This window comes from Fukomys damarensis, unplaced genomic scaffold (assembly GCF_012274545.1).
Source record: "Fukomys damarensis isolate Sample0158 unplaced genomic scaffold, DMR_v1.0_HiC HiC_scaffold_14, whole genome shotgun sequence".
NCBI classification, from domain to species: Eukaryota; Metazoa; Chordata; class Mammalia; order Rodentia; family Bathyergidae; genus Fukomys; species Fukomys damarensis.
The window spans coordinates 16,551,990-16,566,584 of NW_022900926.1; the positions used below are offsets into that span (position 1 = coordinate 16,551,990).

The 14,595-nt window shown below is 37.4% G+C and overlaps 1 protein-coding gene and 1 long non-coding RNA gene across 2 annotated transcripts in view; one reads left to right on the forward strand and one right to left on the reverse strand.

Moving 5' to 3' along the window:
* Window positions 1-14,595, reverse strand: part of Pex3 (peroxisomal biogenesis factor 3) — a 41,999-nt gene that overhangs the window by 21,271 nt on the left and 6,133 nt on the right. The window contains exons 2-3 of the mRNA XM_010626608.3: window positions 12,941-13,072; window positions 1,781-1,862 (exon numbers count right to left, since the gene is read on the reverse strand). Coding sequence (XP_010624910.1) covers window positions 1,781-1,862; window positions 12,941-13,072 — 214 coding nt within the window. The remainder of the gene's footprint in view (window positions 1-1,780; window positions 1,863-12,940; window positions 13,073-14,595) is intronic.
* Window positions 1,808-8,031, forward strand: LOC104863928. Its single transcript, XR_780730.1, has 3 exons — window positions 1,808-1,889; window positions 2,100-2,261; window positions 7,717-8,031. It is a non-coding gene; the product is annotated as an uncharacterized LOC104863928 (long non-coding RNA).

Consider the following 14,595-nt stretch of genomic DNA (forward strand, 5'->3'; position numbering starts at 1 on the left):
TTATATTTTAATCAGATAAAAATTCATTGTTATTTTGGGAAGTATCCTTTGAATATACAAGAAATTATTTTAAGGAAACTCTGTAGCTTATTATTTAACCTCTCTGACAATAATATTTCTCACAGGGATGTTGTGAAGATTAAATGGTAGCATGTATATATAGAGGTGCCTAGCACAGGTAAGGCTCAGAAAGACTCTACAAACCGCAGTTAATTCCCTCTGGCTATTTGGTAGGTGATTACAAGGCAAGTAAATATTTCAGTAAGACTACAATGATTAAATTTATCTAATGTTGGGGCTGTTGTCCACTGGTAGAGCACATGGTTAGTATGCATGAGGCCCTACCACAAGGAATTTACTGAGGGAAATCACCCCACCACCACATAAGCGTGTTCCTTAAAGGAAGAAGCCTGTGTTCTCAAACACAGAATTATACTGACTTATAACATCTTGAGGTATACTGGATGTGATACAAGAGGTCATATATATGAAAGTGTTTTATAAATTGCCATAGTCATGTAAATTATTAGTCTTACATGTTTGTATCATATTTGTGTTCCATTTTGCTAGTAACTGAACATGTAAATTCATCACCTTACCTATGTAAAATATGTTAACATGCTTTACTTAATACATTTTAAACACTTTAAGAAGCATGGTATTCTTCTTTTTTTTGACAAGTCTTTATTATGGGGAGGATCTGCCAGGCTGTCTCTAAACAAAGGAAAGACAGCCACATGGCAGAACAGGGAGCTTCTTTTATAGGAGCAGGGTGGGGTTGACCTGAGCCAGGGTGGAGTTGAGTGAGGTAGTATTAAGGGATTGGAGGAGCCTGTCACAACACTAGGAGAGGCTTGTGACATCACTAGCTGCTAGGAGGTAGCGAGTGTCAGGTTACTCTTTTGGCGGGAGAAGAGGCATGACGGGAAGAGGAAGCCTGTCCGTTGTTGAGAGAAGCCATATTTTAACATGAAGGCTGCTATTCCACCTGGCAGCTGTCTTAAGGCAAGGGAAATCTAACATTCCAGGCTTTTTGTTTTGTGGTTATTGGGCGAAGGTCTCTTCTTCTGGAGCTGCTTCAAGCTGACAAAGGGGCGAAGGTTGGGACTAAACCTGGATCTGGTTGGGGCAGCGGTAGGTGAGGACTTCAACCCTCTGCCGCAGTGGCCGGTACCCCGCCATGAGTTCTGTGCTTGTCTGGTAGGCAAATGCCCTCACGTGTTCCTGAAAGAGATTTTGAAAACAGCAAAGCAGACAGGGCCCTATCATGACCAAAAGGCATATACAAGCCAGTGGGCCCAAAAAGGGAAGTAGCCAAGGCATAATTTGGGGAAGCCAGGAATAGCTCTGGTCTTTTTCCATCATCTTTTTCACTCTTCGATGTGCTGCTGTAATTCTTTAACCTTTGCTTTAACAATCCCTGACTGGTTAACAAAATAACACCATTCAAGAAGGACGGTATTCAACATAAATTTGTCAGCTTCACAACATCTAGTTCAGAAACTGGTTCAGAAATACAGTTTGTAAATACTCAATTATTAATGATATAAAATTGTTTATATGAAAAACAATGCATACACAGTGCCCTAAATGATCTCTGTAATTTGAGATAGAGCAAAAAGGAGCATAAATAAAATATTAATTCAAGGACAGAGTCATATGTATTTTTCTGAGCTTATGTGTAACAAACTTAAAAGAGAAAGAGAAGGAAACAAAGACTTTTGAAATGTATTTCAGCTCATTCTATACACTTTAAGTAAAGTCCTAAACAGAGATTTACCTGTTTTTTAGCAGAACTGTAAGGCTCTCTGAATTGAGTTGCTGCATTAAGGCCTCCCTCAGTGTTGGAAGCATGGACAGCACTGTAATACAAGCAGAAAATTCAAAAGGTAAGTGATGTTCCTACCCTCGCTGAAAAATGCAGATTGTTTTAAGTGGTATGATAAGACTAGCGACCTGTAAGAACTTGGAGGGAATGTCAAAGCTAGACAATCGCAATATTGATAGAAATATAAAACTATTATGGGTTAATCACCTATTCCTTATGTTAACTGAAATAAATTACGCATACATTATTTGTTTTCTGTTTTTGTTTTTAGTACCAGGGATTGAACTCGGGACCTCATGCTTGCCAGGCAGGCACAATGCTGCTGAGCTACATCCCCAGGTCTAAACATACATCATGATCAGCAATGTAAACAAACACATGCAGAAGAAAGAAGAAAGAATCCTAGTGGTGATCTCTGGGGTATAGATTATGGGTAATTCTTTTTTTTCCTCTTTCTTTTCTGTACTCTTCAGCTTTCTAACAATTAATGTTTACTTCTGATATGATGCAAATTATCAAATCCAACATTTTTATATTTAGCTATACTTTTTGTTTCATATTTTACTTCTAATTTTAAAAAAGGTTATAAGATAATACAGAGTGATAAGTATTCATTGTAACATAAGACAAAAGTACTTTAGGTGAGGAACTGAGGGCTGCTAAGTTTTAGTTTTGATTTTGTCAGTGGCTACTGCATGTCTATTTCTCCCAGGAAAAATAACAAAACAAGATACAGTACTCTATAAGAAAAAAAGTTTACAAACAATTCATAGGAATTACTTTGTGTCTCTGAACACTGTATAAAAATGCTATAGGAGGCTGGGGATTTAGCTCAGTGGTTCCAGCACCTGCTTTGTAAGCGCAAGGACACGAGTTCAATTACGGGTACCAAAATAAAAATAAAAATAAAAAAAGCTATAGACATACACACATATAAATTACAATGAATTTCTAACACTAACATGATATCATGAAAAAATACTTTAAAAATTCAACATGAGATTTTCTCACTATTAGGAGTTTTTCACTACAGTAAAATAAGTTGTTGAAGCAGTCTCAGAGTAGGCATGGCCAGCCAGCTGGACAAGTAGGCATGACCTGCAGAAATTCAGGACACATGTGCCCAAACTTTGCATCTGGGACTAATCAGAGAATGCCATCTTTAATTTTTCTGGTGTGAAATCAGGCAGTTTTCTGACAGAACGGCCTAGATATGACAATAAAAATGCTCAAAAAGCATTTGACAAAATCCAAGTCCTAAACTGAGCGTGGTGGCTCAGGCCTGTAATCCCAGCACTTGGGAGGCTGAGGCAGGAGGATTGCTGTGAGTTCGAGACCAGCCTGGGCTACACAGTGAGTTCCAGGTCAATCTCAACTACATAGTGAGACCCTGGCTCAAAAAACACAACACAAAACAAAACAAAACAAAAATCCAACATCCTTTCATGATTAAAAACACTTAAGAAAATAGGTGTAGAATGACTTAATCTGATAAAAGCCATTTATGACAAACTTATTGCCAACATCATATTAAATGGGGAAAAATTTAAGTTTTCCTTCTAAAATCAGGAAAAAGACAAGGATGTTTACTATTACCACTTCTGTCCCATATAGCCCTTGAACATTGGCCAGAGCAATCAGGCAAAAGAAAGAAATAAAATGGATAATGTGAAGGAAAGGAAGAAATCAAAGTTATCATTATTTGCAGATGACATGATCTTCTACATTGAAGACCCCCAAAATTACACCAAAAGACTCTTAAAATAACCAAATTCAGTAATGCAGAAGGATACAAAATCAACACACAAAACTCAATAGCATTTCTGTGTATTAAAAATGAACTCACTGGAAAACAAATTAGGACAAAAGTGCCATTCACAATAGCACCAAGAAAAATAGCTGTATGTCTAAAATTGATACATAGATTTAGAGCAACCCCAACCAAAACTCCTGCAGCATTCTTCAAAGAACTGAAGAAAACAATCCTAAAATTCATATAGAAACAGAAGAGACCCAGAATAACAAAAGAAATCCTGGATAAAAAGAGCAAAGCTAGAGGCATCACAATTCCAAACTTGAAGTTATATTACAAAGCTATAGTGATAAAAAAAGCATGGTACTGGAACAAAAACAGATATAAGGATCAATGGAACAGAATAGAGGATGCAGAAAAAGCCCAAAGCATATGCTATTTGATCTTTGCCAAAGGGGGCAAAATAAACACTGGTGCAAAGATAGGCTCTTTAATAAGTGGGGTTGGGGGCTGGGGATTTAGCTTAGTGGTTCCACTGCCTGCCTTGCAAGAGCAAGGACCTGGGTTCAATCCCTGGTACAAAAAAAAAAAGTGTTGGGAAAACTATCTATATGTAGAGAATATTGGCTCTAGACATACATCTTTCACCATGTACTAAACTAAAATTAGATCAAAGAGTTAAATGATAAGAGAAAAACTTTACCAGCTGTAAGCTGTAAGACAAACGAGATAAAACAACTGAGGCATAGATAAGAACTTTCTGAACAGAACACCCATTTCATAGGAAATAGTACTAATGGCAAACAGAATCAGATCAAATTAAAAAGGTTCTACACAGCAAAATAAACAACCAACCGAATGAAAAGGCAACCTACAGAGTGGGAGAAAAGTTTTACCAGCTATTTCTTTGTCTGAGGATAAATATAGAATAAATAAAAAATTAAAAGAAACTTAGACTCCCCCTCAAAATAAATGACCCAATCAAAAAATAGGCAAGTGAAATGAACACTTATAAGAAGAAATACAAATGGCCAATAAATATATGAAGAGATGCTCAATATTGCTGGCCTTTAGAGAAATGCCAATTAAGATAACACTGAGATTTCATCTCAGAAAGAATGGGCATCATGCAGAAATCAAATAATAACAGATGTTGACAAGCCTGTGAAGAAAAAAAGGAACTTCTCTACACTATTGGTGGGAATATAAACTAGTATAACTGATGTGTAAATCAGTATGGAGATTCCTCAGAAAGTGAAAATAGAAACTCCATTAGACATAGCTATTCCCCTTCTAAATAATCTTCTCAAGATAATTAAAGATATCATAACACAGTGAGTGATACACGCATACCTATGTTAATAACAGCACAAATCTTGGAAGTGGCTTATGTATCTGTCAACAGATGAATGGACACAAAAAATGTAGAATTTATACCCAATGAAGCACTACTTCACCATGAAGATAAATGAGTCATTTAGAGGAAAACAGCACCTTGAGACTATAATACTAAGTGAAATAAATCAGATACAAGCTTAAATATCACATGAATTCTATTATTGAGAACCCCAAAGTATAAAAAAAGAAAAAATAAAAGATAATAGGAAGGACGTAGATCTTTCTCAAAGAGTGAGAAAAAGGGAGAAGGAGAGGGAGTGAAGAGAGGAAAAGAGGATGAAAAAGGAATTAAAGGTTGTTATGTACATGCACCAACTCCATACAAGGGAAGGAAATATGTATTGCAAACATATACAAAGAAAAATAAAAGGAAGGGGTTCAAGGGATGAATGGGGGAAGGGAAACAGAAAGGGGAAGGGAAAAAAAGGCAGTTGAGATATATTATGTATATGTACAAACTTTCCACAAGTAATGTAAATATATTGTACTACAAACATGCATTAATAAAAAAATGAAAAATTGTTTCAATGAAAAGTAAATTAGTAATCAGAACTTCTAGTACAAAGGGAGCTTTTCCATTTGAAAAATGTATTTGCCTGGAGCTATTAGAATTCTTATTTTCTTAGAAAATATGAATAATCATTCTAATACATATTCTTCTATAATTCTTCAAAAAATCAAACCTAGAATTTTGCCTTTTGATAAAGGAATAAGAAACTAACATGTTATTTGTAAGCTTATATTACATAACTAGTGATAAACTTGAAATGCTAGAATACATTATAAGTGGAATCTTCTTTCAGTTATTTTTGAACCTACATTCCCATTGGTTTTTAAAATGTTTTAAGTTATGTTTTTCTTTTTTAAGGAACTGCTTCTAATTTTGGGATACACTTGTTTTTGTACGGAAGTATAATTCATAGGGGCCACACTGCTGTTTTATAAGGCTTCTTATAACTATGCTAGGTATTTTGCTCTAGTTTTCTAAGCAGGGCCATTTCACTTTTCAGTCACTTCTAAGTCTTGTCATTAATTTTGGGGACTATTCTGCATTTGAGGGTTGCTACAAATTAAAAGACAGTTGACCTCGTGGCATTGTCACCAAATGTTGACAAAGAGCAGAATACCTTGTCTGTAGCACTCTGTCATTTCTGGACTGAAATGGTGGGGGAAATTTTTACTTTCCTTTTTCTTTGCATAAATCAGAAGAGCTTCAAATGCTAGTATGTCAAGTTTCCTTGTTGATGCCAGCAGGTGAAGTGAGCTTATAGTTAGTATAGACTGAAGAAATTATCTGTATCTTGCTTTGTTGGGATTCATAACCTAATACAGTATTAACTACATAAGCTCCCTTCTGCCGACTTCCACATCCATTAGCCACTGAACTTTGTAACCAGCATTGTAACACTGCAACAATGTTTTGCTGCACCAATTTTATAAAGTTTACAATGTAATACATAATTTTCTGAAACAAATCACAGGATTTTTTTGTTTTTTGTTTTTTTTTTTTTTTGGTTCTGGGATCAAACTCAGGATCTTGAGGAGGGGTATCACTGAGCTAAATCCTCAGCCTCACAGGTCTATTTCTTAAGGTTCTTGTTACCTTGTTTAGTAGTATTTGAAGATATTTTAAACATTTGCAATATATAAAGGTAATTCAGATTGTAAATCTCATCTAAAATCTTAAATTATGTACTAAAAATTGTATAAGATCAGTTAAACTGCATTCTGTTGTCCAATATAAATGTATTTCTATAAGCACAGTTATACTGAAATAAAGTTTTAAGAAGAAAAATAAGGAAAGAGTATCACAAATACCCAAATACCATATTCTAAAAGGGAATTTTTTTCTTTTCTTTTTTTTTTGGGGGGGGAGTACCGGGGATTGAACTCGGGTCCTCGTGCTTGCAAGGCAGGCCACCGAACTGCTGAGCTAAATCCCCAGCCCGGGAAATTTTTATTATATCATTTTCACTGCCTGACTAGGCAAGACATGTTAATTATAAAATCGTATTTTCTTATAGAAAATTCAGGTTTTAATCTTATATTCAACATTTGTTTCAATGTTGCACTCCGCAGATTCAGTATACCGTATTTTCCCAAGCTGCATGTTTGAATTTCCTACATTTAGACCATTCTCTAAAGTAGAAACTCAGAATTGATGTAGAAGTTAGTCTATTTGGCATATCTATCTAGTCCAAAGCACAACACAGTTGGCCCACTGCATCAGCTAGTTCTGCTATGCAGATTTGAAAAAGCCTGTCTCTACTAAACATGTACAGATATTTTCCTTGTCAACATTCCCCCGCAACAAGTACAACAACTATTTCCACTGTATTTGTCATTAGAATAACCTACAGATGATGTAAAGTATATGCGAGGATGTGTGTAGATTACTGCAAACGTTATATCATTTCATATAAGACTTGAAAATCCTTGGATTTTGGAACGAATTCCTCATGGATACAGAATGACAACTAAATGTTACTTAAGAAAGAGACAGAGAGATAGAGACACAGATAGGCAGGCTAAAGTCCTAGATTGAGAAAATCGAGTTAATAAGGAACTAGCTTAAAGATTCTGTAGTACAATAACTTGAGAGGAGTATTTCTTGGGTAATTCTTCTGAGAGAGAAGAAATTATCACTCTCCACTTCAGCCTATTCAACCAGACACATCTAATTCTCCATGCATATAGTAACATGTATATTAACACTGAACAAACACTTTTAATACAGACAGCACAACAGGGATGGGGGCTGCCTCCCTCACGCACTGCTGAAGCATTCCCATCCACTCACACTGCGGTGGGACAGAGAGACGAGAGAAAGGTAGAAAGGAGACAAAGAAATCACAACTGAGAACTGCACTTGGGAGAAGACTGCAACTTCCAGGACTTAGCCGAAGTCCCCCAAGACAGCCATGCCTGTGCTAGAGTTACACCTACTCTCTACCAGATCCACCATTAAAGACAATTAATTGGCTCAATTAAGAAAGTAAGGTGTCGTCGTAGGTAGGCCTTGAGATAAGGAGCATGCCAATGCCAACAGGCCTTGGCCAGATTTATACTCCTTCCCCACCAGACCCATCCCTATGTCATCAATTGGCCCAATCAAGAGAGTAAACAAAAGGATGAGTGAATTCAGAGAATGTTTAAATCACCTATTAAAAAAAAATGCCTGCAAACTGGCTGGAACCCTTGAAGGGGTGCTTTTCCCCTAGGGTTTCCTCCCTCAAGAAAAGCATAAAGGTAGCCGGGTGTGGTGGTGCATCCAGGATGGAATAGCACCCCGTATGCGTAACTCCACAAGTGCTATTTCTGAGGCTCACTTTGAGAAAAACTAAGTCGAAGTATAATCAAAGCAATTAAGGATGGAAATCACTAATAACCACGCTTATAATCCTAGCACTCGGCACTCGGGAGGCTGAGGCAGGAGGATCACTGTGAGTTCGAGACCAGCCTGGGCTACATAGCGAGTTCCAGGTCAGTCTCAACTATGTAGTGACACCGTCTCAAAAAACCCAAAATTTTTTTAAAAAAGAAAAAAAAAATAGAGAAAAGCATAAATGTACTCAGTCCTGAACTGCAATGTGTCTCACTTGTCTAGTCACCCACACTCCTCTCCTGAGTGCACACCACTCTCCCTGTCTCAGCCTAATAAACCCTCCTCTGCCTCTTTCCCATGCATCCTGAAATTTCCTTTTCTGTAATGAGTCAGCAAGCCTGCTACTGTGGGGTAAGTTAAATCACCTCCCCTCTGCCCTTGTCCTAAGACTCTAAAATGGAGCAGAGAAAAAGAAAGCAAAGATGCCCAAGCCTGCCCTAGAAAATTCCACAATTCTAAGCTAGGATGTATGCATGTGCACTAAGTCTGCTGTTATGACCTGCAGTAACCTTTTTTCACCTGGCGCTCACAGGTAAGGACTGCATCTCATACATCCAGTTATCACAGAGTGAATTATGGGGAAAGGTGATGGAAACATAGGCAAGAGACACAGATGACTGGAAGACCCCACTGAGAGGTGCCCCAGAACTGGCACACACTTTCAAAGCCCACCCGTATGCCCCTAGTACGCTACCATTTTCCTCTCACAGGTGTGAGCCTGCTCACTCTGAGTGTACTACTGCCTTAATAAATTTTGCTGCTTTTTCTTTACCATCATGTGCCACATCTATTCTGTTTGTCACACACAAGAACCTAGGAACCTGTCTTGGACCCCATTACCCACTTTTATGTATGCATCTAGTTTAATCAGCACTTTAGCCACCTGGTCTCCATGCTAAGTATTTCCAGTCCAAGCACAAATACTAGCTTGAATCTCTGTGACCTTGAGCAAGTTGCTTAACCCTTCTGTGCCCAAGTTTCATCAGAGGTAAATTAAGGGTAACAGAAGAGTATTACTGATAAAGAGAACTTCTGTAAATAGTCTGAAACCTACAAAATGTTAAGGAAATACAGAATAAACACTATCTTTTGCTTCTGTAATTTGCTTTGCTTTGCTTGTTTCTTAGGACAGTACCAGAGGTTTCATCATTAACTACAAAGTTTGAAGGCGCATAGCCCCAGTTTAAAATGTTATAAGGTTAACTGATGTCAGAGGTGCTTAGCCAAATCCTCAGGGTAAGACCAGATGTTCAAACTAAGATAACCATCGCTGTACCTTACAAGCAAAGTATACTTAGACCCTAAACCCTAAACATTCTGTAAATCCTTTGACTATAAAGGAGTTAAGACGAAAGTAATGTCACCAGTCCTGTTTTCCTAACCCACCCCCACTCTTGTGGGCTAGAATAGCTAATTAGGTGAATCCTAAAGATAAACATCCTAACCACAAAGAAGGTGCTACATTTGGGTTAAAATTAAACTGTCTTGTGACCATGATTTGTAACGGGAACTCAGAGAACTGGAATGTCTTATCGAACTACCTAAAATGCAGTCATGATTGTAAAGCTCCTATAAAGGGCAGAATGTAACTCAGCCCAGGGCCAGTCATTTGGCACAGCCCTTGATACAGGCTGACCCTTAACTAGTAAAGCAAAAGTGTTTTGTTTTGTTTTACCAACTCTTGCGTCTCTGTGTGTCATTTACCAGTTCCTTCCGTAACATTACTACCACTTTACAGGACTGTTGTAAGGATAGAGACATATAAAACATTTAGAACAGTGCTTCTTGGTTCATGGAAATGCTCAGTACACATTAGCTCTGATTATTTGCCTCTTTATGAAATACTTTAGTTTGAAAACATCTTCTTAACATGTCAGAGGCAGAAATGTCCCTGACTACTGCAGAGTATACTGTACCCATTTGATCTGAACCACATACTTTATTACTGTAGTTTAAGAGTAAATTAACATTTCTAGAAGTCACATCAGACTTTGTTCTTAACAAATTTGTACTCAACTAGAATTTCTAATCTTTATTCACATACCCTACTTGCAAACCAGCTCAGATAATTCTGTATGTATGTATCTGTACGTATGACTTCTTCTTCTTTTTTTTGGTGCTGGGGATCAAACTCACGTCCTTGTGCTCATGAGGCAGATGGCAGAACCACTGAGCTAAATTCCCGGCCCCCACATGACTTTTTAATGTAGAACAACACTCCATTTCATGTGTAAATTTAATAAGGAGCCCCTCTAGATCTTCAGTAAAATCCTGAAGATACAGTCAAAAGGCAAACACAGAAGTATTCCAACAGATGCTATTTTTTAAGGTGGGATAAACTTGAGCAAAAAAACTAGTTATATTTACCTAAAAGTCCTACATTTTTTCCTATTATCTTCACTACAGATTTTTATCTAAAGGGAAATAAACTGAATCATATTACTTATAGCCCTATTGTCAATGCATAACAGGAGCTGGTTTGCCAAGTTCTTCAGTAATCCTGTATTTTGCCTCCTGGTGACCGCCACATATTATTTTTAATTGTCTACAGTTGGCTCTTTGTTTATTTGAGTGTTGTAATGATGATGGGCATGCGCTACACCCACCAACTCCTGGGATGGCATAGTTAACCAGCAGCCCCAGGTGCTGCCCCTCTAAATCCATTACTAGGGCCACAATGGACCGAGCCCATCACAATGCTTAGGTGTGGACTTCTCTAGCAGGGAACTCCGTTAGGTTTTCAGTGCCTACACCTGCTCCCTCCCCATTGTTCTTCATAGCCATTTCCCCTAAGGAAAACTCTCACATCTAATCCTATCCTGACATCTGCTTCCGGAAAGACTCAGACTGACCAAAGGATGCACATCAAACTGAGATGCATTTTGAGACCTTGGGAGCTGCTACTTCTATTTTCCCAAAATCTGAATAATAACCTGAAATGATCACTCTTGCCCCCCCAAAAGTCATTAAAATGTCCCGGTTGCATCATCACATGAAACACTGAATTTTTAAAGAATTATGTAACTTTTTAAAAGCTACCATTTACTGAGTATTTACTATGTGGCAGGTACTTTGGTTCATTATCTCATCACTGTCACAAAAAACATTTCAAAAAGATTGGGTTTCTGGTGTTTATTTTACAGAGGAGAGAGCTGAGATTTAAAACCAAAGTCACAGAGATGATATAATTCAAACTGGAAGCTACACCAGACATGCCTCTCACCCTTGTGCCCCTGCTTTATCCATGGTCCTCATCAGGGCTGTCATTAAACACAGTACTTCTGATTACTCTCTGCTCTGCAGAATGGAGGTACTTCTCAGAGTTTTATTTCAAATATGAAAATTCTTACCTCAAGCTGTAATTTTAGCTGGCCTTTCCCCCTTCTTAACCTCAGCCTCTTCATTTGTAAAACGAGGCAAGTAAATGGACAATAAAGTCCTCTGAACTGTGGAAATAAAGTTCTACTTTTAAAGTTGAACAAAGATCATTTACCTTCATGAATTCTTTCTAAGTTAATTGTTCTTGAAATAAATATTACAGAAGTTTAAGCTCTAAATTGAAAAAGAATAGGTTTGTTACAGATTAGAGAACTAATTATTCAAGGTGTTGAACAATTAGAACCAATAACTCGTTCTCTCAAAAGAGGGGCAGGTTGATTTCTAGCTCCAGAGTTTGAACCATTACCACAATTTAACACTGACTGACCGCACATTATGGTGTGAGATTTGTGTGTCTGTAGCCGACTCCTGTAAAGGTAACAAGCTCAGGACTCTTGCCTGTGACCTGTGTGGCCCTGTGGGAGTGGATCCATCTCTGAAGCCTTGGTTCCTACGACTTGTCCACAGCTCACTGTTCTTATGCTACGTGGCCTTTGGGCAGTTTCACAAATGTTCCAACTTGTTCTCACCTCAGGCACAGCTCCCACCACTGTTCCCTTTGATCTCTTCTGCAACGTTACCTCCTCAAAGAGCCCCAACTCTCGACTGCCTTCTCTTGAAAAGCACCCTCATTCCTCACACAGCTTTATTGTGCTAACAGCAGCCATCACACGCAAAGTTACTGATTGTTTATCACCTTTACTTCTCAACAGAACATACAACCTGAATTCACGGATGTTTTTCTTTTTCTTGTTTACTACCTACTTCCCCTGTGCTGAGCACTGTGAGTATCTGCTGAACAAATAAATGAATGACCAAGTATTTATACTGATTTTAAAAACTCAGACTAAAATGATATATTTCAGTTAATGCAAATGCTTGGTAGATTTATCCTTCTATGCCTTTTCCTCTACATTTGGTTTTGGAAATACACAGATAAATATAAATCAACCGTCAACTCCACCAGACATTGGTGGGGTATGCGTATAACCCCAGCAGTCTGGGAGCCTGAGGCAGAGGAATAGCAAATTCAAGCCCTAGGAACTTAGTGAGACCCTGCCTCAAAACACAGATATAAAAACATGAGCTGGGGATGAAGCTCAGTGCAAAGGCCCTAGATTCAATTCAATCCCTAGTACCTCAAAACAAACAAAAACCAAGCAGCTTCACGCATGTAGAATAGATTTCTTTGCCTTACCTGTCATATTGCATGTCCTCTGGTTACTCTCAAAGTGATACTGTCGTCGTGCTTGGGCAATGTATTCTGCAGCCTCCCTTTCTTGTATTTCTCTGATTTTCTTCTGTCCGTATTTCCCCAGGATATATACTCCTAAAATTATTTTTGAAATAAAGTAGTATATTAGAGTACTAAAAATCCCAAACAGTATTTTAACCTTTTAAAAAAATCCAATTATAAGTCTTATATTAAGGAAAACTTAAAAATTACAACTTTAAAAAATCTGTATTAAATAATTGTGTAAGACTGAATTAAAAAGAAAGATTAAGAGTTTAATGGCCAATGGCAGAGGAAATGATGAGCATATAAGAGGCCAAAAGCAATTAAATCTAGAGAGTCTAGCAGTGCTTTTAATAGTTATCTACAGATATTATAAATGTCCAGCAAAATGGAATTTCCTAAATATATTATGTTCCATCCACATAATGTAATCTTCTACAACCATTAAAAAACCACGTTGTTAAATAATTAATGACTAAAGGAAATATCCTTGTTATATTGTTAAGATGATATAATAGGAATTCAGAAAGTTTTTTTTTTTTTTTTAAAGGCATGGACACAATGAAAAATGGTAGGTTTTAATTTCTTTTATTTCCCATGGCCTCATACAAGCTAGGCAGGTGTTCTAGCACTGAGCTACATCCCCAACACTCTAATTTCTAATATATAATAAACAATGGTCATCAATGAATGGTGAGTAACAAGTGATTCTTTTCTGTTTCCTTCTCTATAGCTTCTATATTTTCTTCGATGAACACATAATATTTTTTAAAACTATAGGGCAAAATTTTAAAAGGAAGAGTGAAAGTAAGGCAGGCAGGCAGGCATCTGTTTTTCCATCTGTGAGTTAGAGAAATCGCTGAGAAAAGAGATCTTAGACCATCTAAAAACTAGTAACTTAACTGTAATTGGGGGGAAGGACAGCGTATTGAACACTTCAGGGTCAATACAGATGGTATCATGTGGTCTGTAACTTAACAAACTTCAGGTGAGACAGTATGACATAAATGTAACACTTTGGTCTGTATTCAAGGTGGGGGACAGCCAGTTGTCCTAATTGGGAATGTGAACACTCTGGTGTTAGCATTTGTAAAAAGATACACTTTAAGGGTTAAGTGCCTCAAATAACTTTTATCTGATCAACATCAAATATTGGTCTAATAAATATCAGAAATGGAATTTCATAGATTAAATTAGTGGTGTTCAAAACTTTGGACTAGCTAAAACAGTACGGTGATATTCATATGAACATGAATATGTACATGAATCTATTACGTCTTCCCCTTCTGAATGGTTCAGCCTGGGATTCTGAGGCTTTAGGGCTCAAATGACTCAAATGACTTGAACCAGATGGCCACCAGAATCCCGCAGCTAGAATACTGCTGCATTTGTTTTTGGTGAACTCTTTATACATAATATTGTCATAGTGCCAAATAAGGACAGAATTCAATGAGCTTATAGAACAGGTTGTGTTACTATCTCACCTTTGCTAGTATTTTTTATGTGTTCCAGAACTTGGTTTCATCCCATCTGTCTCTAACTGCCTATGGCCCACAATATCGTCAGAAAGAACTTAAAAATTATACACTTTTCAAATAATTGGATCTGGTCTGTGT